The following is a 25,893-nucleotide window of genomic DNA, read 5'->3' on the forward strand; positions in this document are numbered from 1 at the left end:
TAAAGAAACACGTTAGGTTGAAGGTGACCCAGCTGGAATCCTCCAGGACAAAAATCTTGGGTGCTCCCCCTCCAGTCTGAACACAGTTAAAATAAGTCCAATAGGTTAATATATGACCCCTAAATAACCCCAAATCTGTACCAAGATTTGTACATCTGGCAGGCCTCCTCTTTTCTACCTGCCCCTATGCTGCTGTGACATGACTGATATCAGCTCGACCATGCGCTCTGGGCACCAAACTTGCTTTTCCCTAAATGTTTTTCAGCGGAGCTACCAGTTTCTTGCAGATGACCTCCAAGCAGCCCACAAACACCACGCTAGGCTGAGTCAAATGCCTTTCTGACATCCGTGAAGCAGCTGGAGGATCAGCGCGTTTGCCTCGCAAGCAGTCAGCACCACAGGATTGGATACTATGTGCCTTTTTCTCTGCAGAAGGACTCAAATAAATGTCCTTCTGTCTGTGATCTGCATTTTTGGAAGAGATCCATGAGCAAGTCATTTGCTCAGTAGCCTGATTATTGAGGTCATCTTGGGCTCTGCTTGAGTCTATATGTCCTTGAATATGCCTTCAGGCCTGGCTTTCCCCATGCTTTGCGGATCTTTTAATACACCGTCGTGTCTCATACTTGCCATCAGAGCATTGTATCTTGTTAGGATCATTTCTGCTAGTATGCCACTTCCAAAAGTCAGTCTCTGGATTGTTCTCTCCACCAATCCAGTATGTCTGTCATCTGGGCTTTGCTTCTTACTAATCTCAATCAAGGACAGATTAATACCTCTTCTGTTAATCAGGCACAGCTATCAGCTATGAAATTTACCTGTGGAAGACCTGTGTGAATAAGGACTTTCAACTTCAGACCCTGTGTGCAAGAGCAGCATTAGGCTTCTCGGTGGCAAGCTATCCTGCATTCTGATGGCAGGATGTCAGATCATTCCTACAACCATTACAACACTGGAATTAGGATTTTTAACATAGGTTTACTCTCATGGCACAAAAGAGCCACAGGCATAGTTCAAGAATCTGCTACTTTAAGTGGTATAGCGACATAAAACCAAAAGGTAGTTGTTAGGGTTGCCAAATTTGCTAGCTGAATAGAGGTGCAGCTGCCACAGCTCGATGCCACTAGCGCAAATTCAGCTAGTGGAGAGACTGAGTGTGTGTTCCCAATGGGCACACACACACATCCCACACCTATACACACACATGTCCAGCCACACCGATTGGCATGAACAGAAAAGCTTCTTACGTTGCTCTCCAGCACAGCCTGGCTTGATTTTTACTGGTGAACGCACTGACAGACAGGCCCATACAATGTGCATGCACTCCGGTCTCTTCAGGTGCTGGCTGCACAGACACAAAAGCTCCTGTGTCCGGTGGCCCCTACTCCAATTGCTGACACCACATATGCACACACGGGGAATGGAGGGTCCCCTCGCCCAGGAAAAGAATTAAAATAGAGTTTAATGAGACAAGCCAGGCTGAGGTGATGAGTACAGGGCATAGCCAGACAAGACTTTTTACACCCAGTGGGTCCATTTTAACCCCTAATCCTTTTATTTTTCCATGCTTGTTACTCACCAAACCTTCCCCTCCAGCCCCTCATTTCGCTACCTCTGACTCCTCCTCTAAGCATTCCCTGGTAAGCCTTGTATGACCCCACAGACTCTGCTCCCCTGCATTCCCTACTGAGTCCCATACCCCCAGGCAGCAAGGCCCAGGAGCACAGCGAGCCTCTCCCATTGACTCAGGGTGACGGGTGTCACACCCGGCCCATGGGCTGATCCCTCTCTGGGAGGAGTCGGGGCCAAGGCTCCTTTTCCATGGGTATGTTATTGGGGTTCCCCCACCTGCCATTGTTCCTGGAGATAAGCCTTTAATCCCAGAACCTGACAGCAGCCTTCTGAATCAAATCGTAGTTTTAGATTGAAAACAGGGAGAAAAAAATAGACTTATGTAGGCCAGTGAAGGGGTAAAAGAAGCAGTAAGACTACTGCAGTAGAGCCTTTAGTCCACACGTGTCCTGAAAAGCTGTATGTACCAGCAAGTGGCTGTCTTCTTCAGAAGGTTCATCTGCAGTTGGTCCAATGTCCTTCAGAGGCCAAAGCTTCAGCCAGTTTCCCACGCATACAAAGCAACCAAGTGAAATGAACGTCAGACTGTGGAATTGTCAGTGGCGAGCAAGTTTACCCAGAGTATTTGCATCTCACTTTAACACATTTTAAAACTATTTAAATACGTTCTCATATTCAGTCAGGCCTGAACCAACCTGCAGCTTCCCTGTGTTTTATTGCTAGTGATCTGAAAAGAAGCAACACCCATTTCTTGGTCACTGAATGTAAATGTCCCTTTGAATCCTTTTCATCCGAGCTGGTGTTTACTTAGCAGTTCAGCTGACTTAGGAGACGAAGTTGCCATTTATAACGTGCATCTTCAAAAGCCTGCATTCTCTTTAAGTCTTTGTAGGCTTGGTCCAGGATTTTTAAAGGCACTTAGGTGTTTCGAAATCCTACTGTGAGCTTAACTGCCACGGCTTACTTGTGGATGTGTTTTATGACAGAAAGGATGTGGATTAAGGAATATCTGGCTGATAGGCCAAGCCTGGATTAGTTTGAGATTAGTCTGAGGCTGGTGTAAGCCTAGAGCAGTTCATTTCCACTGGACAGTTCTTTGGTGCTCCAGTGTGATGGGCAGAGAGAGCCCAGGTGGTTCCTAACTCCTGGTAGTCAGTGCTGACAAGGATCTTGGCAGTCGGTCCTAGCAGCGGTGTCACAGAGTAACAGCAAATGAAATACTTATATTACTCATGTGGGAGATCCAGCTTTCACAAAAAGGGCTACATGCCTTCATGGTCCAGACAAAATGTGGGGTTGTATGGAGCTGCAGACCCTTGAGTGTCCTCAGCTTACGCCTTTCACAAGGCGAAGATAGAAATGGAGCTCTACAAGGTGATGAGTGTGGACGCGGCGCGTAGGGACACAGTTTGGTGGCAGTGTTAGGTTGATGGTTGGATTTGATGATCCTAAGGGTGTTTTCCAACCTAAATGAGTCTATGATTCTATGGTTATAATTTCATAAAGCAGGATAAAGTGTGTAAAGCACCTCTGTTACAGAGAAGAAGGATTTTCCAGTAATAGCAGACCAGGCAGTCGTCATCTCCCACAAGGTCACGTGGAAATGTGCTTTAATGTCCTGGAAAAACCCCAGGAAAGTTCTTCTGTATTTAGCGGGTCATATGATATGATTGTTAGCTGCTTCCTGCTTTTCAGGAAACACATTTGTGTTTATATCAGGGTTGTTGCTAGGACTATTTCTATTTACTGGAGGAGTTTTTAAGGACTAGAGAAAAATTCGTGTCATAGCAGAACCGTTAACATGATAGTTACTACTCCCTTTTTCAGAAGGATAACGTGCTCTGTTTCCATATGTAGGAGTATCAGCAAGGGTCCCTGCAGGTTTATAAACCCTGTTAGCACTTACATTAATGACCAAAGCAGTAAATATAATCCATAGACTAGATTCATTCTGACAGCTCTTAGTAGGCTGGTAAATGCTACTTACACGATACTTGCCTTGAGGAGAAAGGTCTCGGGGTGAGCATAGCCTCTGCAGTTTTCATGTAGGTTAAAAATAAAGAAAAAATCTTTAAATGATTAGGCTTTTGTGTGTGTGTGTGCGCGCGCGTGTGTGTTTTTGTTTTGCCTGGCTTCCCAAGGAAACAGAAAGTGGGAAGTCATGCTCTGTGCAAGTGTGTGCCCATGTATCGCCATGACCACATTTTCAATCTGTCAACATATTGTGACAAAATCGGACAGAGGCACAAAAGTCCCAGAGATAGTGCAGCTGCAGAAGAGCCCAGAATCAGCCCCAGAACCTGACAGCATGGTCTTTCAATACCCAGAAGCATACAGTCAAATAAGGCCGGAGCCGGCATACACATTTATCATAGGTGTTTTGGAGTTTTTGCTATTCCTGTCTTACCTAGAAAAGCCACCACATTTCATTTAGCCCTCAAAGAGTTTCCTGTTTTGTTCCCATGTTAGGCTGGTTGCTGTGGAAGCTGCAGTGTCACTAATTGCCACCTATGCTCAAACATCCTTGCGAGTTTGTTTTAATGCTGCTCACCTATCTGCTGTATAACTGCAGCTGTCAGGGGAGGTAATGCTGTTGTTTTTGGTCTGAGCCTTAGGATGCTAAGGCAAAGGTTACTACATCAGGTCAGGGTTAGATATGTTTATGGGTGCAATGTCTGTGAGAGCTTGAAGCAACACTTGGAGAACTCCACCATCCCATCAGAAGGTGTTTCTAGCTACCTTCTCACATCCTTTTCTCACTGTTTGACAAGTCAGATGAAAAAAAAAACCAAAACACTAAAAATCTACCCATGAATATTAACATGTTTGAGTTCAGTCGCCTTTTCACTTTCACACACTGGAAGCCTTACTGGCTTTTCATTTGTAACACATTTTTTTTGTCCTTTGGAAACAAGGATTTTCTTTCAGCCCTTTGTTTCTCCCTGCATTTAGCCTCAATACCAGCAATAACTCACCCATGACTTTTCGCAGGGTTGGTCGTGGTGATTTTTTTATGCAACAGCTGTAGCAGCTGTAGAGGAGAGAGGCATGTACCTGCCTGTTATGTCAGGCAGAATGCGTGTTTGGTGTGGCTGTTTTAACTTCCATTTTAATAGGTCACTTAGCTACATAAACAAACAGATGCAGAGAACAGGCTTTGTGTTTGACGAAGCTGGTAAATGATCTAGCTTAATGTTTACTTACAGCCACAACCAAAAAAGTGTGGGAATACAAAATCAAGTCAGGAATTTAACTACATTCAACTCTGCAGCCTCTCTGCATATCGGAGACTTGGGGGAGCTGAATTCTTCGAAGAACAGAGCGAAAACACATTTTATCTGGAATGTGTGCTCTCCGTTATCTGTAACACACAGTGAGTGAGTGGTGCAGCTGCAAGAGGACGATGAATCTGAGATACTGCTGACTTGCTTTTGGAGCTCAGTCAGGGTCTGAACAGATACAATGCGGAGCTTATCAGTAAAGTCCTGGTGTTTTGAGTGGGGGACACCAGAATGAGGACAAAATGGTCTTCAAACCAGAAGTCACACTGAAGATTATCAAGAGAAAAAGCATGATCTTGCTGAGTACACCAACAGCAACTGATCTTGATGACATGGAAGATCCAGCTGGTCTATTACATCTCTGACAGTAGCCAGTGAAGGGCACGAGGGAAGGAGTATGACAACACTTCCCCCAAAATGCCCTTCTGCATCCTGGCAGTCAGTGATTAAGGATTTATTGAACCAAAGACTGGATCCAGACCATCACATTCAATAGTCCTTGTGAAGCGTGTATTACGTCCTGTGGCATTACCACAGGTAATGGCCACACAGCTGAATTCGCTCCCATGAAGTACTTCGTTCTGTGGTGAAGTCAATGCCTTAACTTGGTGCCCCGAAATTCCTCTATTTTGGGAAACAGGGACTAACTTCCTAATGACCATTGTAGCTTTGTGTAAGGCGAAGGTTTTAGTTTTTATACAACAAGATTTTTATACAACCAAAAAGCTTCACCTGTTCATCACATTTTCGAAGCTTTAGCACTGTGCCATTAGCATTATGCCAGTCAGATCCAAGCACAACCAACGCATCTGTTCCAGACCTTTTTTTCTTATTTATTATTAAAGCAGAAGAGTACTTGTATGGGATCATACCTGATTCAGCTCAGTCTGCTGAAGGCTCTTGACTAAAACACCTTGCAACACTTGAGAGCAGAGATTTGTACTGCCATGCGTGGGAGGGAAGGGGAGAAAGGAGGGGTGTGGGGGGCATTACACAGAATGACTTCTCATGGTTTTATTCTCTGAGAAAAAAAAAGTAATAGACCTCTAAGAGAAAGCATTGGAGTCTTGCCTAGGCTGCCGGTTATTTAATACTTACTAAGCACGGTGTATGTGTGAGCCGAAATGGGGAGCTTTTCAAGCCAAGTGATTCACCTCACTGTGAGAAGCACTAATTTTATAAGGATAATTTCACAGCTAAAAATCAATTATATATTGCTCCAGTCGGGCCCCAGGTTTCACAGGTGAGTCACAGCTTTCTGCCTTAGCCTCTCTCTTGGGTGGTGAGAGGCTCCTGGCTGCCACCCTTCACTCACTGAGACGGGTCCCGTTCATCTGTCACACGTGTCCGAACCCGGCCAGCGTGCCGCTGCTGGCTGCCTGACAAATGATTCTCTCACGTTACACTTGGAGGGAGAAGGGAAGCATCCCTCCCAGCTCCGTCAGCCCAGTACAAAGAGCACAGCAGAGGCCACAGCTTGACAAAGCCCGGCTTATTTTTACCAAGACAATCTGTAACGCAGTCCAGGGCGGGCGGGTGCTGCCGCTGGAGGAATGCGGGCTGATACGGAGAGGGCGAGAGCAGCTGAAGAATTCCCCTCCCAGCACAACACCCTTGGGCTCGAGAGCTACAAAGGGAAGACAGCATTTACACACAGCGACCTGATCGTGTTTCTTTCAGAAAATCATTCTGCAGCGGTGAAGACGAGGGTGTATGCCACTGCCTCGGACCGCGGCCTTAGCAGCATTACCATATTCATGATTCAAGAGCTCACGAATGCTGAGAATGTAAGAGGTCAGTTTGGCCCACGGCCAGGACTCAGCCCACTGCCCGCCCACGTCGAATGATCCGTCTCATGGTCTGTGTGTTACACAGTACGGGAGGATATGGGATTGCGGGGCACGCAGACTGCACAGCAGAATGCCACTGCCTCGCGGGACGGGTGTGGAGGCGCAGTTGCTGCCTGCGCACAGAAAATTCGTGGAGAGATACAGCTCCGTTGTGTAAAATGCTTTCTTCGTGGTGTCACATCGCTGTGCTGAAAAGGAAATTTACACTAAGTGTGGCCTGTATGGTCTGTCAGGAATAGAGAGCAGCTCGAAGCAGCCAAAACCTTTTTATCTATCTATTTTTAGCGTGGAAGACAGCTATGCAGAAATTGCCATATAAACAAGGAGGCTGACAATTTCTACCTACAGACTTGATATGATCTACATATAGAACAGGACAGATACACACATATATATTTAAATTCACATTTGCTTAAAAAAAATATTGTTGTGTCATTCCCCTCCCCTTTTCCTCAGTCATTAAGTATTTTTTTTGTTGGCATGTGGCCTCAGGGAATCTGGCAAAGGTGATGGAAGGTCACCAGAGTAGCCCGAGAGCTGCAGAACAAGCCGCATGTGCAAAAGGAGCAAGGCACGAGGAAAAAAGCAAAGGGAATTGCGTGCTTGAAGGTGGTGACATCGAGATAATAGCGTCAGACGTAGAGCAAGATTTAGGTGAAGGGAAACTAGAGTGGTTTGAAAAGATCTGGGAGCTTCCAAGTGAGAAGCAGAGGTTTTCTATCAGGAGTTGGAAATTTCTGGAGAAAAGAAAAAAAAAAATCAGAGAAGTGGAAGTCCTGGAGGCAGAAGTGGCTTTTATCCATTGGGTTGCTACTGCCTTTAGTCATTAGTGACAAAAGCTGCTTTGTTTTCAGTGATCACAACTCCTGTGAAAACTAAACACAGCACCAACACGTCAGCGACAGATAAGACAAGGAGGTACTGAGAGAGCTGTTTACTGAATTCGGTGGTCACAGAGGTGAAACTCGATTAGAGACTGCACATTTTTATCTGGACGAAATTCTGCTCTTAATGCAGTTTACATACTATGCTTAGCGTGACAAGCAAAACCAGCCTGGTCATCCCATCCAACGATGAAATGACTTTCTGTATAGGAAACTGGAATAGCTAGCTATTTGCAGAAACTATTCTGTAATTTCTGATTTTCAGACAAAATGGGTTTATTGTTAAATGATCAGTCGTCTCTGAAAGCACATTAGCTGTTCTGGAAGATACCGGTTGGGAAAGCATATTTACTTGGAGAGTCAAGTGCAGATGAGAACAATAGTCCACAACTGTTCTGGGCAGCTTTATCAGGCAAATTCCTTACGTAGGCAAGAAGGCCTGTGTAGTGGGTTTACGTGGCAAGGTTTTGGTAGCAGGGAGCCATAGGGGTGGTTTCTGTGAGAAAGATCTAGAAGCTGCCCCATGTTTGGGAAGGGCCCCATTGTTTTCCAGATCCGAGCCAATAAGCGATGTTGTTTTGCGCCTCTGTGAGAGCATATTTAAGACAGGGAAAAAACGCTGCGCCACACAGCAGCCGGGAGAGTCAAGGGAGTGGGAGAACAGCCTTGCACCAAGGTCAGTGTAGAAGGAGGGGGAGAGGTGCTCCAGGCGCCGGAGCAGAAGTCCCCTGCGGCCTGTGGTGAGGACCATGGTGAAGCAGGATGTCCCCCTGCAGCCCATGGAGTACCACGGTGGAGCAGGGTTCCACGCTGCAGCCCGTGGAGGAGACCACGGTGGAGCAGGTGGCCCTGCACCGACGGAGGCTGCCGCCTGTGGAAGACCCCTGCCGGAGCAGATTCCGGGCCGGACCTGTAGCCCGTGGAGAGGAGCCCACGCAGGAGCAGGTGACCTGGCAGGAGCTGCTGCCCGTAGGGGAGCCAGGTTGGAGCAGTTTTCTCCTGAGGGATGGACCCCGTGGTACGGACCCATATCTGGAGCAGTTCTGAAAGAGCTGCTGCCTGTGGGAAGCCCACGCCGGATCAGTTCATCAAGGACTGCATCCCGTGGGTGGGACCCCACAGCACAGGGGACGAGAGTGACCGAGAAGGAGCGGCAGAGAAGAAGTGCTGTAGACTGACCATAACCCCCATTCCCCGTTCCCCTGCGCCGCTCGGGGGGAGGAGGTGGAAAAGGGTGGATGGGGGGGGAAGGTGCTTTTGTTTTTTTTTTTTTCCTTTGTTTTCTCACTTCTCTCGCTTGTTAGTTGTAGGCAATAAATCTTACTATCTCCTTATGCCGAGTCTGTTTTGCCCGTTACAATAATTATTGCGTGATTTTCTCGTCCTTATCTCAATCCTTGAGCCCTTTTCACATATTTTCTCCCCATTCCTCTTTGAGGAGGGGGAGTGAGAGAGCGGCTGTGGTGGAGCTCGGCTGCCCACTCGAGCGGAACCACGACAGCCTGGAGGCTGCAACTGGCAGCACATGAATTAAGCACATTTGGTACAGCGATCACCAAAACAATGCCATCTGCACTTCAGCTCTTCAGGAGAAAAATAGAGAGCACTTCTGTAGACTTCAGCTTGCCTAGTTCAATAGTAAACCAATAGTCTTTCTTAAATGTAAATAAGATTATTTATTTTCTTTCTTATTCTTTCTTGGTTTTTGACATGCAGGAAGAACATCTGGAAACACTGCTTAATAAAGCGCAGCAGCAAACCAAGTCAAGTAGCTGTGTGAGGGAAGATGCTCTGTAATTACAAAGTGTTTTTAACATAAATGACTATGGACTTTGCAGCCTAACTGCAAAATGTGTCAGAAATAATTACACCTAACTGGGCTTTAAAGGACTTCTTAGATGTCTGAGATTTCTCTACTTCTATAATAGACTGTGTATGTCATTACGCTAATGCTTTCTTAAATATAGTTGTTTTCTAAGGATCTAAACTTATTTATTTTTTAACTTGTAAACACGCAGGTTCACAACCAACCTGTGGTGCTGCTGATAGTTATATTACTTAAAAAAAAAAAAGCCAATCTATGCATAACGTATGCTAATTATAAAACTTTTTAGGGAACTGATGATCAATCAACTTCTTATGCTGGGACTGCATAGAATGCATTATCCTGATCCCAGATTTTATTAAGACATTTTGTATTTCTAGTGGTACATTTCATTATCTTTTATAAAATAGCAGTACTACTTCAATGTTCTCTTTCAAATGGTTATTAATGCTTAATAATAAATATTCCTAACCCAGAATACGTTTGGAGTGGAGCCTAGCATGAACAATTCAGATTGATGGGTGACCTTTGATATACCTAAAAACAGTGCTTGAGACGGAGGCCAGTAAATATTTTGTATCATGACAACTCAAAATATTAACGCTGTACTGTGTATAGCTGGAGTTTGTCTCTGCAAATACAGCTATGAAAAAAAACAGCAGAAAACACTCTGAAAGATTTGCTTCCAATGTTAATGGCCACCTACAGCACAGGCAACTTGTTTTTTTTTTTTTTGCTTATTCTTACTGCTACTGTTTTGTGCTTGTGGTGGGTTAACATCTGCTGGCTGCCACACACACACACAGTTGATCTCCCTCCTCAATAGCACTTGGAGGAGAAAATAAGATGAAAAAGCTCCTGGGATGGAATAAATCCAGGGAGACAGGGAGATCGTTTACCAGTTACCATCGGGGGCAATGCGGACTTGACTTGGAGAAGATTAACTTTATTTCTTGCAAATTAAAAATAGGATAGTAAGAAACACAAACACACAAATACAAACAGCTTCCTCTCCCACAACAAAGCAGACATAAGTTGTCTCTGAGGATAAGGGGAGAGGACCATGAGGGATATTTCTCAGGTTGAAGAAATTGTCATTTTCTTAAAGAAATACTATTAATGGGATAAATACAGGTTGATTTAGGTTACATACCAGGAAGAAATTCTTCACTCAGAGGGTGGTGAGGCACTGGAACAGGTTGTCCAGAGAAGCTGTGGATGCCCCATCCCTGGAGGTGCTCAAGGCCAGGCTGGATGGGGCTTTGGGCAACCTGGTCTGGTGGGAGGTGTCCCTGCCCATGGCAGGGGGTTGGGCTGGGTGGTCTTTAAGGTCCCTTCCAACCCAAACCATTCTGTGATCTCCAAGGAGGAGACTCCATAAAATCTCTGGGCAACCTGTGCCAGTGCTCATTGACTGCTACAGCTTCCATCAGGGCACATCCACCTGCTGTGGCGTGGGCTCCTCCACGGGCTGCAGCATGGAGATGCAGTGTGGTCCTCTGCAGGCTGCCAGCAGACAGCCTGCTCCACTACGGTCTTCTCCAGAGGTTGCAGGGGAAACCTCTGCTCTGGTGCCTGGAACACCTCCTCCCCCTCCATCTTCAGTGACCTTGGTGTCTGGAGGGCTGTTTCTCTCACAGCTGCTGCACAGTGTTTTTTATCCTTTCTTGATACGTGAGTTAATGGTGGATTAGACAAATTTAATTTACTTCAGTGAAACATTAATATCTTTATGCAATCAAAATGTGTGCTGGTGTAGCTGTAGGCAAATGACTGCAGAGAGTTTTCCACAAGGCATTTCCAGGATCCTTACTGTACTTCGTGAAAAGAGGCAGCTCCTGCCAGATATTTCCCAAGCCTTCTATCTCCTGTACTCTGTAGTCTTTTGCAACTTTGGTAGAAGATGGAGGAGGGCACTCCTTTTGAATAGAAAGAAGCAGTTTGCATGTTTTCTCCAAGGCCAGAAAGTGAGTCAGCAGTAGAGAGTTCAGAGCCACATAATAGTCTCCAGTTACTTCACTGCTGCAGTGCAGCATTTGGAAGCTTTCTGTGGCAGACCATGGCTCCATTAACACCCATGATTGTTTCAGGAATAAGTTGTTCTGAAAATTAATAGACACGACATCCAAAGCCACCATTCAAATTTATTCACAGACATTGAAGCGTTCCTTAAAATTGGCACCACGTATCAGAAAATACTGCCATCGCTGACAGTATCGTTCTCACTCATCTCAGTTTTCATAGCAAGTTGTAGCTACTGGGTTCAAAAGTTCTGAAAAGGTAAAATATCCTCTTTTCCCTCAGAAAAACAGCAGCCCTCATGGTTTATAAATATCTTATGGCAAGGTAAGGTACAGAAAGCAGAGTGATATATGCTAAACTCTGCAAGGATAATTACTAGCATGTAACTAAAATGGATCGATAATTACATTAATACCTCCAGTAAAGCTTGAGGCATTAAGTTCAAAATATACTTTGTACTTTTGTTTTAAATGTTTTTAATTAAAGAAGCTTACGCCTTTAGTTCAAGTGCTGTCTGTGGAAGAAGTATGCTGAAATGAGTTAGCTATAGTGCTAGTCAGTTAACATAGCCCTCTGCAGTTACCTTCACAGTTCATATTCAGAATTATCAACATTTCCTACATTGTTAACGCCTACCTCTCTACTTACTGTGCTGAAAAAGCTTCCAGCCCAAAGTCCCGTTTTCCTTTCTTTAACCCCTTCCCTCCCTACAGAGAAGGGATTCGGGATGTTTCCTAGTGAATATTCCTAAGGGTCTAAAGAATTTAGACACTGCCTTATCCTCTCCCCTAGGCAGAAAATCTCGTAATCCTGTTTTTCCTGAAAGAATAGGAAGGTGCAAGAAAGCAGCAACTTCATGGGTTGATGAAAGGAAGGAAATGAAGTAAGCTACACACACACAAAAGCTACCAGATTCTTCATTCTAGGCATGGAGAGAGCAACTTTGTTTTGCCTGCAGAACATGAACAGTGCCTGAGTCAACAAGATCCAGTACTTCAGTGAAAATTCCTTTTTTGGTAACTACAGAGCACGACTTGGTGCATTGTTAGCAAGTGATGCAAAGCAACAGGCAAGAAGGGACAGGGCAAGCAAGGAGGGAGTAAACACGTTTCACACCTTTGAAATTTCAGTGCTACCAGCCTGGACTGCAAGAGGAGCAAATGAAGATTAACTGAGCCTATAGTGTGAAAAAATAAAACTAAAAATTTGAAGTAGAAAAGCTGGTTTCATTTCTACATATCTGCAGTTAGGAGCCTGTGCTTTTAGATTTTGTCTCACTACATACTGCATGCCACTCACAGAGTTTTCTGAAAGCTAGATAATGCTGAAGTTCTCTGCTGTGTACCACATACCGCTGAAGTAAAAGCTACATATCTTCAGAAGGCTGTAAAAAGCAAACTGGCTCCAGCTCAGAAAATCATGAACTCCTCTGGTTTGACCCAAAGCCAAAAGCTTCTCTGGAAAGAAGTCGGTATAGCAGCAAGTATCTTCCTAGCACTAAATCTGTAGCAAACCCCAGATTCAGAAGCAACGGAACAATTTCATATTCTCGAAAATTTCCAAGACACTTCTCTTCAGCCTGAGAAAATATCAAGGCTGAGTTATTTTGTTCAGCTGTTTGCATTTTGAACTAGAGAGAGATGCTCTGAGATGGAGACTTTGCAGCTCACATGACCTTCAGCAGCTTGTTTTAAGCGAGGCTGCCAAAGAAGCAGCTGCTTAAAAACACTTCAAATTCATACTGAGTTAGCCTTTTAGACATGTTCAGTTCTACAGCAATACCACTGGGAACTACGGAGTGTGTTAGTTCTGTAACAACTGCCTCTGGCTGTAGAGGGGAGGCATTTGGTATCTGCACACTTCAGACTTGCAGATGCTTTTGTATTATGTATGTGGAAGATGCAATTCACACTAATTAATGCAATATTGAACTATGCAAGTTCTGTTGTTTGCTTTTTCTTTACATTGGTGCTTCCACCATTAGCAACCTATATATTATTAGAAGCATTACATGTAGTTTACTTTCAATAAATGGTCTTATTTTAATGGGATAAGTGGTTCTTAAAAGCTGAAAGAATTAATGACAAAGTCCTTGCACTGAATCAGCTAAATGCAATTCCTCAGGGAGAACTGGGGTTAGAAAGACGCAGGCCATCAGTTATCATGGTATCACTTGGGGGGGGGTGGAGGGAGGTGGTGAGCAAGAACAATACAGATAAAGTCTAAAGTCTCCATTTTAACATAACCTTTTTCTCATTAAGTTTCTTCTTAGCTGTCTACTTATCTGTAATACCAGTAGTGAAAAGACAGACCCTAGAAAACTTGGGTCTGTCAGTTCCTTTAAGATTGATTTTAGGCTGTTTTTCACTACAGCGGTTATTGGAAAGATGCAGCTCCAGCTGGCTAAGTCAGATCCATAAAGGGAAGGCAAAAATCCTTCAACTTTTTGAAGTTGAAGTTTGCAGATAAACAAGAAAGCAACATTCCTATGTGTAGGTAACATTTGAAGGGAACAGGTGCAGCTGACAGATCAGAATGGATACCAGTAACCATGATGCTTGGTCTTTTCAGCCCATCTGTTCCTCTTTTTGCACATCAGGTTTTCCTTCACCTTATCGGCGCACTTGATGCACGTGGTTAAAGGATTCTTGTCTCAGCAGAAGCACAGCAAGGACCTTGGGGCTCATGTTGGTCTCTTTCCCTTTTGCTCCCACTACTTTCTTCCCCCATCCCACTTGTTCACCCTCTCATTGCCTGGGTGGCACCTGCTGTCAGGTCCGACATTTACCTGGGTCTGTCATCTCTTAACAGCTTTCAGTTTTAAGCAAGAAAATAATTTATTAAAATTCAACATAAGAAAGCAAATGGAAATCTCAAAAGCCACACCTGTGAACAACAGAAGTCAGACTTTTTCCCCACCAACAACAGGTTGAGTTTGAATTTTGACACAAGATGCCTACACCACTGCTTGTTTTCTGGTTTGTCTAACTGTTAAGGAGACCCTTACTGGAACCTGGTCATATTAGCTGTTCACAAAGCTGTTAAAAACTTTCTGGACAATTCTATCTAAAAATTAAAAACTTTGCCCTTTAAATACAAGTTGTCTTGTGAGACTGTCAGATTGCAGATACCCAGTTTAGAGCATACACATGTTACACAGCAGTGTCCCACTCCCCTCCCCTGAATGCAGGGACGTTAAAATCTAATGCCTCTTCCAGATTCACATCACATGCACTTTAAGTACAGCTTAGGATGTAGCTGAAGAGCAAAAATCACAGAAGTGAACGTCAACACCTGAAAGCAGCTTCAGGTTTCCCTTAAGCCACGTGCATAAAACTATGGCAAGGTATTTGATACTTTAAGCAGAGTGGGACATCGAACACATTAAAGAAATGATTGTTCTTCAACTGGTATGAGCTATACTCACCAGAACTTTCTGTGTATTTGAAGAAAAATATAAAGAGTTACATGATTTTTTAAAACTTGTTTTAAGGGAAGAAAGGCTAAGTTTTAAGCTTCTGTATAGTAGTGGCACTTTCTCCACTTAAAATTCATGAGATTAGTCAGTCACTGAACCAGGATTCAGCTGTACTATGTGTTTCCATCATTAGAAGTAGTAAATAAGTACATTTTACCCTTTTGTACCTCAGTGCCAGCTGGGCACCAACACCAGCAGTGTTAAGGATTAAAACCAAAACCAACCACAGCCCTGTCTGCTCAGAAGGCAAGTGGACAGCCATGAAAAAACCAACCACGTTTTGATCAGTGCAAGAGAAGGATCCAGTGGTTACAAAGCATGCATATTTCTAAGTGTTCTTATTTCCTACTGAGTTGCTGGGGTAAAAACTTGCCCTCTCTTCCTTTGCCCAGTTCTCAGACATCAGGCACCCACCCTTTTGCTGTGCTAAGAGCCTATGAACACCAAACACTTACTTTATGACTACGGCCCAAACAGGAAAACTGTTAGTTCACCTCAGTGGACATCTCCCCACTATAACATCATTACAATCAAACTGGGGCAAGGGAATGTCTTTAGGCAAAAGGATCCAATATCAGGAGTGCAGCTGTGGTTATTGCTTGTGCTGTGTTCTTGCACAGGCGCCGTCTTCATCGTATTCATCCATCAGCTGCAACATGTATGTTCCAGTATAGAGCAGAAACTGTCCAGTTATTTGTGCCGCGTGGGACATCAGCTGAAGCACCTTCCTGGAAGAAAAGCCATTTGTTTAAAAAAAATGTCAACAACAGGGCAACGTAGCCCAAATCCCTGCCACCCCCAGCACCTTCAGGATGAATTAGGGAGGTATATTTAGGAATCCTCTCGTTCTTTTTCACTTCTGAGAGGATGGTCATTTCCATACCTTCCTTAGTGCGATTACTTCTGTCTGTGGCCATTGACTGACAGAAAACTGTTGGCGTGTTGTAGACATGGGCAGAACCAGAAAAGGCATTTAATAAATCATTCTGTAATCCCATTAGGCCACCTGGAAAACCATCACTCAAACTACCAGAGCACCACTGGAGGTGTAACATTGGCTGGGAGCACCACAGCATTCCTGCAGCATGACCTGATCTTGCTTCTCACCTTTAGGCAGGTCACCAAGAAGCCTGTGTGCACCTCCAAGGTGCAGATCAAACTTGATTAGCACTGAAACTCAGCAATCACAGTACAGTGGATGCCCAACAGCAAAATAAGTGAAGCCAATCGAATTAACTGTCCAAGCTGCAAGCATTAGTAACTCTCAGTTCACAACTATTTTATTTTAATGTGCTAGTATTTATCAGAATTGAAATATATGGTGTGAGAATCTAGGCAGATCCATAAATCAAGATCAAGAGAGCATCAGAAGTCAATATAATACATACTGTGGATCACCACAGGACAAAGGAATAGAGATCATCACATTTGAGTGGTCATTTATTCAACCTATTTATAGTTTGTTTTTTTTTTTTCTTCCAATCTCCAAGAAGCAACAAGGACATTAATGCTGAGAGAGATATTCAAGCTTTAATCATTATATTTATGAGGGCCTATTTTCAAAGTTAAGGCACTGGGGAAGTGGCACACGAGAACTGGAATCACTCCAAAACTGGAAGGGAATCAGTTTCTGAAGATGCAGAAACTGTATCAGTACTGCCCCTCTCAAAAGGGAGCATGCACTTTTTGTGTATCCCTGTCCAAGTCAACTGTGAACCCTCTGTTGCTATTCATTTCTCCCTTCAGCTCTAGCAGAGAGCACAAAGTCCTCTTCTTACATTTAGTTTATTTTTTTTCCACTTTGATGAAAGGTTTGTAGTCAAAATCCAGTATTTCAAAAGAGCTGAATATCCTAGTACTTAGAGCCTTTAAAAAAAAGGCTGCACCCTTATTCATGCTCCCCACACACATGCCATTTCAGCATGTCCTTCCCTCCATGGGACAGCACAGGCAAAGGAGCTGCAGAGTCACAGCAAGCTGCACCTGGTACCGAGCTTTTGGGCAGCTGCAGTGTGTCACTTGTACATGAGAGCAGTTGTCACTTAAGCCGCGGAGGAAGTTATTTGTTGAACTGGACATTTGATCTTTCAGTTGGGCCAGACAGGGAGAAACCCTTAACAGAAATGCACTAATGAGATCTGGCAGGCTCGAGCCCCTCCCACCGATGAACAACTGCTGAATTTAAAGTTTTTTTTTTCCTCCCCTCACATTCCACAGGTGGGCTCGGGAAGAGGGCATCAGGGCTGGCAACTTGTGACTCATTAGCAGAGGCACTATGCTGAGAATCCAACGCTGTGTGTCTCCAGTTTAAATAGCAAACTGAGGCAGATGTCTGCCCTATTCAAGAGTGTCCAAGGTTCTCTTCTCTCTCCCCTGCTCCTTGCTGGTGGCCAATTTTCCCAGCCTCCCACCAGCACTTCCCCTTCAACTCTTTGTAGTGTAGCAGCACTTCTAGAAGAGCTCCGCAGCTACTGCAGCTGCTTGCCAGCACTTCTTCTTTCTCACCCCAGCTGCACTGTGCTGGCAGGGAGGCAGAACCATCACTTCAAGTTCTCCTCAACAGTGCAAGTTCCAGTGCTGACACAGCCCCATAACAGATAGCCAGAAATCTGGAGTTTGCTCTGGCTCAAGAGGCTTAAACACAGGAACTGGAGGACTGCAGCTGTCCGAGGGTGGACCTTTGCTTTGAAGGGACTCCAGTGAAACCAGTGCTACGGGTGGGTGTAGCATGTAGCTGGAACATCACTGCAGCCTGGCCAGAGAGATGAGCCTCATCTACAGCAGCTGTAGGCTGAAGGATTAAGCAAGGGACCACCAGAGCAGAATGGCAGAGGTCAGACAGGGAATAAGATTAGCATTACAATGCTTAATACCTGCATGCATGAGTCTAGGGGCTACTTGAAGACTTCAAACCAAAGACTACTTGCTGCCCAAGTGAAATAAACCCATTTACAGGCCATGCCATCTGTTCTGAACAGTGTAGGTCTGGTTCTCAAGTAACAAAACGCAGCAACTACACAAATTCTCAACCAGAATTTGACAGGTCAGGTAGAGAAATTCAGGGCTGTAGCTTAAACAGCTGTTAAAATCAGAGTATGGTATCTCAGAAAGTTTTCTTCCATCAGGGCAGGACACAGCTGGTTTTGACATGGCACTGACTTTCACAGTTGAAAGGACAGATTATTTCGAGGCAGTATTTCCCAACAGCCTGTTCTACCAAACTTGCAACCCACTACAGCTCGGTCCTGCGGAAGACAGCGGTCCTTGCTAGGCTCTCTTGCAGACTAAGGCAATCTTCTCCCCCTTCTTTTGTCTCCACGTGCCTTTCAGGAGGTGAATCTGACAGCCACCATGAAGACCTCCATCATTAGATCTCCAATTCCTGTCTTATTTCACCTCATTGAAGGTTTTCATTAACTTGTATGCCTGATCAGCAATGGAAGCATACTTACCGCAGTACATTTTTTGCTGCCATACACTTGATGTCATATGACACAGAGTAGATCTCATAGAAGGTTGCCTTCACATTTAAGCAGCCAATAAAATCCTTAGGGTTCAGCTTGTACAGATCGAATGTGATGTTAGCTACTCCCATTTTCTTCTTTTGCCTTGCAGGGACGACTCCATTTCTTGTCTAATTTAAAAAGAGGGAGATGGTTTAGATCCTAAGCCAGGGAACTAAAGCAGGACAACTGTTAATGGTGCAGTTCTATAGAAGTAACTCGCTTATTCTTAGCCAATTCTAAATTAGAAATAAAAAGCACTGAGAGATAAGCCAGTCTGTAGCTTAGGCAATTTCGTTCAAGTCCTGATTAGGCTTCTGAAACCATTCCAAAAAGACAGCACAACAAGTCCACACAAACAGGACACCAAAATAACAAGACATTAGGCTGTTTTGTTTAGGAATGAACACAATAGTGATCAGCAATCTTGGAGATAGCTGTAAAGACTACAGGTTGTTCAGGTGAAGTAAAAACTTCACTTCCTGTGAAAGCCTGTGAAAAAAAGTCAAGTTCTCATTTCAAATCCTAGCTCACCTTTCTTTTCCTTCTTTCTACAAAGTAAATGGAAGAAGGAGCCACTACTGATTAGGCCTAGGTTTTAATACTGAGTTTAAGGTGGAAAAATAAGAGAAAGAAGAGTGTGGAAAGTCATCTTCTACATCTTAATAAAAGCTGCCCTTGCTCTCTTTCAGGAGTGGGTTATTTGCTTCGAGAAAAAGAAAAAAAAAAAGAGAAATAGTAAGGAATACCCTTATTTAGGGAGACATCTAGTGGATACACGGGTTGCTCTGCTCAGCACATTCAGTTCAAGGATTGTAATGTGTAGCACCTGCTTTTTGCATGCTAAATGAAGCAACAAAGTTGTGTAAGGCTGGGGCTTTTTGTACTTGTCATCCCGGTGCTGAGACAGTGCCATGGTAAGTCAGACCAACTTAAACACTGCAGTGTATCACCAGCCAGCAATTTTATGCCTGTTTTACTCCAACAGCCTCTGAGCTCCCAGCTCCAGCAAGCAGAACCCTTAACAACAAGTTTTGAACACGTACATGCAGTCGGGTTTGCTTGGGAGCATGTCCCCATTAGCACACTGGACATTTGGACCAAGCAAGACAGTTTGTGCTACACTCCAGATGATTTGTGAAGCTTTGGCATTCTCCTGCTGCATTTAAACTTGTTCTGCTGCCATGCCAAACAGGACATGAGGCAGGGAAAGAAGAAGCAAGGTGCAGTCATACCCTGGCTCCAATTCCTTTTCTGCTTTTGGAGCTCATGGCCAGATGCAGCAGGTTAAGTCAGTGAGTTATCTTGGGGAAAAACACACAAGCTGCCCATGCTGCACTAAGAGACAAACAACGGGGCCACACGATTGAGCCATGCACCCACAGACAGGAACAGTGGGTCAGCTTGCAGCTACTAAGCTAACTCTGCACCTGGCAGAAGAAATTTTAATGCTAGCTTTCTAACAACAATCATTTCACTGGGAGAAACTTCAGAGTTGACTATCTTACTACTGCACTCCTCCACAAAACTAACTGGAAACTAAATTTACACTATTAAAGGCTAAAAGCTAGGCAATCTTAACATATCTCGTAAAATATCTAGAAGCATGAAGACTAATGTTAGGTTTTGATGACAACTTTTAGCTGTTTGCAAGATTAGTACAGGCATTTTTCTTATCTTCACTATTAATGCATTTGCAAGGCAAAGCTTTTTTTATATGGCTTAATTTGGGCATTCTAGCCCCTCTAAAACTAAACGAAGTTTGTGCTTTTAGCTTAAGGAAATCAAAGTTCTCATTCCCTGTATGTTATACAACAGCTCAAGAACTAAGTTATTCCTGAGCTGCTCCAAAAGTGGGATTTTTCCCCATAATTCTGTTCAGTGGTAGCATTTCAGTTCAGTTCTTGGCAGATCTTTGTCAACCGTCCTATGTCCCAGCAGGAGACAAATAAATGAACTCGTTAAGCCTTCTTGGATGATAAAACAAGGAGTTGATACTTTCCCTTCCACAGGGCAAGTCTTCTTCCTCATCTCCCCTCTTCCCAAGAATTTAAGTAGCCACAGACCTTTTTCCATCCACTTCTACTCAAGTATGAGGGAGGCAGTGAACACTTACTTGTGTCCATTTCTGTCCCTTTTGTAAGACCACGAAGTGTGTGTTATCATCCAGGGACTGAAAGAACTCTTCTGTGTCCACAACCGTGCCATCTTCTTCCAAAACCAGAGTAACTACTCCAGTGGTTATAAGGAAGGCTTCTAAAGTCTGCAAAAAAAAAAAAAAAACAGCAGATTGGAGAATTCAGAAAGGAGGCTCTCACTGTCATATTTTTCCCCCTGTCATTTAATATTTAGACTTGCATTCTCCTGAACTTCCCCACTAATGATATTTGGGAGAACAACAGTCTGTGGGTTGCCTGCCTGCAATACTGCACTTCAGTGCAAGTTTCAGCCAGAGCAGGAATGTTTGCTGTACCTTGCTGATGAGCTCTTGCAGGCTGCTCGCAACAATTCCTTTCCGGCTGCTCCTGGAGGCATTTGACACACGGAAAGGTCGCCCTGCAGGCATGAGAGGAGGGAACAGGGTCTGTTTTGTTACTGCTCCCACAGATGCTCCCATGGATACCAAAGATCTAAGACAAATAAAAATTCAGTGTAGTTATAAAAATAGTCACGTCAAGTACCACGAGGAGGAGGAGGGCCGTTGAGTTCGGTACACAAGGACATAGTACAAGTAATTCACAGGTCTCGTTAGACTTGCGGAGCTTGCTTTCAAAATTAAACACTACACAGCCCTACAGTTGGTGTCTCTGAACTTTCCCTTGCTGGTGACATTTGAAAACACTTCTCAAATGAAAACCATTTCGAGCAGATGTGGGCCAAGTTGCTGCTGGGCTCAGCTGACATCAAGGTCACAGTGAGGTCGACAGGTTTTAACACTACAGTGAATGAGGAAGGCAGCAGCTCGTGCTGCAGTCACCCATACAAATCACTCCTTTTTCCTGCAAGATAAACACTCGGTCAGATGGTACACACGACTACTTTTAACTATTTATTTATGATAAGAGTTAGCTTTAGGGAGACTGAACACACTATCCATATGCAAAACACCTAGTTTCAGAATGCAAGTGGAGCTTTCTGACAGTTATGCTTGACTTGCAAATGGCAGAGATGCTTATAAATAACATCTACAGTCTGTAAAACTTCATTCAGCTTAGAAAACGACAAAATAAGACTTGTTTGTGCCCTAATGTATTAAAGAAAGCTGAATGAAATGAAATTAAGGTCCAAGTACATGAGCGGATAGCATTGGAGCAGGCTACCAGAGGCTAGGAGTTCAAACACTTTTTTGGAACAGCATGGAGCTGGGACAAGGTCAGGCTGGGGGTTAGGGAAAGGGTCTGCACCCAGAGGTGGTTGGGCACTGGGACAGGCTCCCCAGGGACATGGGCACAGCACTGAGCCTGCTGGAGTTGAAGAAGTGTTTGGACAACGCTCTCAGACACACGGTCTGATTTTTGGGTGGTACTGTGCAGAGCCAGGAGTTGGACTCGATGGTCCTTGTGGGTCTTTTCCAGCTTGGGATATTCTGTGATTCTTTTAGAAAGAGGTTTTGAGTTTTCCTGGACAATCACATCTTCAACAGTGACTGTTTATGTTCTCAGATTATATCACTTCAATACCCCTAGGTGATATTCCCCTAAATACCACCAGTGATAGCTTTTTACTGCCAAATTGTATTGATTAATTTAATACCCAGACAACTTGCCAAAAATCACTACCTGGAATAGAATAAATCTTTTCCAGATCTCGTACCTGGTCTTTAAGCATATTTTTGAGATGCACAAGAAGTCATTTTTGTAACTAGCTAGCTAATTACAGTAATTAACTCCTTTCCTGCTCTCATTCCAAGCCACTATTCTACAGGGCTTTGGGATACTACTTTTCCTCTATACGCTGAAGAGTTTCTCTTCCTCAAAAACTCATCAGCATTATTGAAACATATATATATATATATATTTTTTTTTTTTTTTTAAAGGAGTGAGGTGTTCAAGTGTTAGTTCTAGCTGAACCTAATAGCATCTCTGTAGTGCTGTCTCAACACTAGGTCTCTGGCTTTCAACACTTTGGAAGTATGTTCATGTGGCATAACAAAGCAGGCGCAGGTGAGCATTCAGCAAGGTTTTTAGGAGACTGTCATTGTTTCAAATGAAAAAGCTAAGCATTTTCCTCCTGGAGAAGGATCACGACCAGGGAGGAGGGCAAGATGACAAAATAGCAGAGGAAGACGCTATAACTTCCCCTCCATAGACGGAAAGTGTGCTAGGACAGGGTGTGTGTGTGTTAATCTCTGCACTGACTAAGCAGTGCCCCAATCACCCTGCCAGTCTGCAGGCAGCTCCCACTCTGAATCACTCCAGTCTCTTCCTCAGGTATGAAGCCCGTGCATTTATCTCCGTGCTGGTGACCCGACTTGGCTGGGCACCTGACTGTTAGCACGTGCAGCATTTAGGACACAAGAGAGAACACCTCCAGAACTAGCACAGCCCATTCCCCCCTCACATGTTTGAAAACTACACATAGAATAGTTCCTTGAGTGGTATGTATCACCATACTGCCAAGACGTCTTTTGTGATGACAGAAGATACCAGTCCTGTTCTTTGCTATTACCTAAGAGCAAGTGTTCATCTTGGGCATTAGCAGAACCAACTCTATAAGCCATTTTTTGTAGCTCTAAGAAAATTTTCTTCAGAGCTCAACAACCACGATCTCATACCATTGCCTAATTCTATCAGAGGAAAGAAGTCAGAAACAAAAAGATTAATAAACCAGGACTTTCATCAGTTCAACCATACTGCCACTTCACAGCAGTCCAAGTCTTGGGTAGTTATTTAACATCGATGCCATTCCACGTATGTTTCCATAAGACCAGTCAGTATCTTTCAAGTAAGTCTGCCCATGAAGAAGTGAGTCTAGAGCATGGTGAGGTTTCAGATAATATTAAGTACTAGGTAACAAAAGTCAGTAAAAAAAAAAAAAAAAAAAAAAGCCAGAAAACCAAGTGAACCCTTCCGTTTCTGGGTCAATTGCCCAAAGCCTGTTCTGCTTGTTTCCCCTCACACATATGTAAACCAGAGACTCAAAGGGGCTTGTTTAGGGCTTGTAGAAAGAAATACCACTTATTTTTTTTTGCAGGGAATTCCCCTGCTAGATTGGAGTTACTGAAAATAGTTGCCTACTAAAAGGTGATGGGAGTAAGTCAGGGAATAAGTGGTACAGAGCAAAGGGACTGTGCTGAAGTACAGGTCTTCACTCTTCCCTACAGGAGAAGGGATCCTATGTCAGTGGAAAACATAAGACCTCAGAAAAGCGTTTATAACTGAGGAAGAAATTATCTTCAACATCACCCAGCTTGCCCTGTATAACGCCAAGCACCCAGAGACCTACAGACGCTGTCCCAAGCATTTGGTGCAGTGTCAGGGCTGGGGGCCAGCTGAGCTTTTTGTTTCGGAGGAGAAACCAGGGACTAACAACCTGCCCCGAACCCTGTAGGCTGACTTCACCCTTTATCTTTGTTTGCGACGTGCCCTGTATGTTTGTCTAAGAACGTGGTGCAATGGTCCCCAGCCTCAGGAAAGCCAACATTGCACAACGCAAGCGGCTTCAGAATATGTCACGGCTGGATTTTTAGGGTAGAGTTCACAGACGAGAGACAGCAGCAATAACAAAGCCAAAAATAAGTCAGAAATCAGCCGGGACACTGCATTTCCCACCTGGCTTCCCGATTAAAAGAGCCTGAGAAGACCCCACAGCCCTGAGGCGCAGAAGGGGAGCGGCGCCCGCCCAGCACACCCCAAACGCCACCACCGACCCCGGGGCGAGCGGGGAGGGCACCGAGCTGCCCCGCCAAGCAAACCTCCACTTTTCAGGCTTCTTTACAAGTAAATTAAAAGGAACCGGAGCCGTGGGGGCACTCACCGCACCGCCGAGCCCACGTAGCCCCTTGCTGCCTCCATGTCCCGGCCCTCCCCGGCCGCCAGGCAGCGCCGGCCGCCGCCGCCCTTAATGGGGAGCGGGGCCGCTCCGCCTCCACGGCCGGCCTGCCCCCGGGTCGGCCCTCAGCCCGCCCCCGGCCAAGGGGAGGCATGGCCCTGGGGTGGGCTGCCTTGGAGGAGCCTTGTCCTTGTCCCATCCTTGTCCATGCCACCCCCGGACCCCCTTCTTCCCCCGCCCCGAGACCCCTTTGGCTCCAAGCTCCCCCCTGGCACGACGGGTGGTGGCGGGGTTGTGCTGACAGGTGCCAGGCGAAGCACCTCAGAGGGAAGATTTATCGTTGTTATTATTATTATTCACGATGAGTTTTTTTTTTTTTTTTTTTTTTCTTGTTGTTTACCCAGGGAAGGAAGGAGAAAGATTGCTTGTTCCGTGTGTATCTGAGTTACAGCTAATATAGCAACAGCAGGAGCCAATCCCATTTGAAGCCTCTAAGCATTAAATCAACAGATTAAAGTGCTTCGGCTTCTGATTTTAGAGCCTGGGAATAAGCTTACAACTTGGATTAATGTATGTAGTAGCTTCACTGGAGGTATTTAGCCTTCCTAGGGCATGGGCAGCAGTGATTTCTGTTTATGGGGCAGGTAAACATGTCATTTTTTCCTTTTCATGCCTGCCCACAAGCACAAGTACAGTATGTTTCAGCTCTGACACAACACGATCATTTTGACACCTCTAAAACCACGACCACAGAGAAACCAAGGCAGATCCTGGCTGCTCCGTGCCCCACTGACCTAGGGCCAGCCGGTGAGCAGGGAGCTCTGTGCCACTGCCCGATGGCAGGAGGCTGGATCCGGAAGGTTCCATGGGGACACCTCGGTGACAGAGCCTGGACCTCGCCCAGGGTCACCCCATGGATGGGACTGTTTTTCTGGTCCATCTTGTTTAGCACAAAGGAGCCACCCACCTGATTTCTTTGCTTTCCAGGCTTCATCAGCACTCAGCCAAACCCTGCACAAACGTCCTCAAGCCTCAGCTCTGGGGCCCTTATCGGCTGTAAAAGAAAACAAACCTTTTAATCTGGGACAAATTGTGTTGTGTCCCCCCACCTGACAGAGTAAGCAATCCCACTTCCCCACAGCAAAGCTCAGACCTGCAGGCTTCCCTGGATGAACCTGAGCTCAGGCTCTTATCTCTTCTTCCTCAGGCTCCTTAGGGCTTGCAGGTGTGAGGGGCCCCCTTCTGCAAAGTTAACCCCTTCTTTTTCTATCCCCTACTACTTGTAGTTTTGTCACAGTTCCGTGATACATCCCTGATACAAAGTCAAGGAGAATGGGAAATGGGCAGCAGCAGGTATTTCTCTGGGCATTGGGCTCAAAGCAGCCTGTTTTCCACTGGGTCTGTATCTTACACTTGATTGTGGGCACAACTGAGGTTATTTAAGCAAAATGAGCATTTATAATGAATTCTCACCGACTGTTTCTCTA

General features: G+C 44.8%; 1 protein-coding gene across 1 annotated transcript; it reads right to left on the reverse strand.

Moving 5' to 3' along the window:
* Positions 1-11,536: 11,536 nt before the first annotated feature.
* Positions 11,537-24,500, reverse strand: CIDEA (cell death inducing DFFA like effector a). Its single transcript, XM_082752939.1, has 5 exons — positions 24,392-24,500; positions 20,889-21,045; positions 20,532-20,678; positions 18,365-18,546; positions 11,537-15,640 (listed from the first exon to the last, which is right to left on the reverse strand). The coding sequence occupies exons 1-5, from the start codon at positions 24,427-24,429 to the stop codon at positions 15,505-15,507; spliced, it is 660 nt and encodes a 219-aa protein (XP_082609065.1). The 5' UTR covers positions 24,430-24,500; the 3' UTR covers positions 11,537-15,504.
* Between the last annotated feature and the right edge of the window lie 1,393 nt (positions 24,501-25,893).

The sequence above is a fragment of the Aythya marila genome (genome assembly GCF_965140915.1).
Source record: "Aythya marila genome assembly, chromosome: 2".
Taxonomy (NCBI): Eukaryota; Metazoa; Chordata; class Aves; order Anseriformes; family Anatidae; genus Aythya; species Aythya marila.

What these genes read in the sequence shown, in the direction of transcription:
- CIDEA (XM_082752939.1), bottom strand. Translation starts at nt 24,429, where the DNA reads ATGGAGGCAGCAAGGGGCTACGTGGGCTCGGCGGTGCG. An exon ending in TGCAAGAGCTCATCAGCAAG is followed by an intron (nt 20,679 to 20,888) that starts GTACAGCAAACA and finishes TTTTTTTTGCAG; the next exon opens with ACTTTAGAAGCCTTCCTTAT. An exon ending in GCAGCAAAAAATGTACTGCG is followed by an intron (nt 15,641 to 18,364) that starts GTAAGTATGCTT and finishes CTTTTCTTCCAG; the next exon opens with GAAGGTGCTTCAGCTGATGT.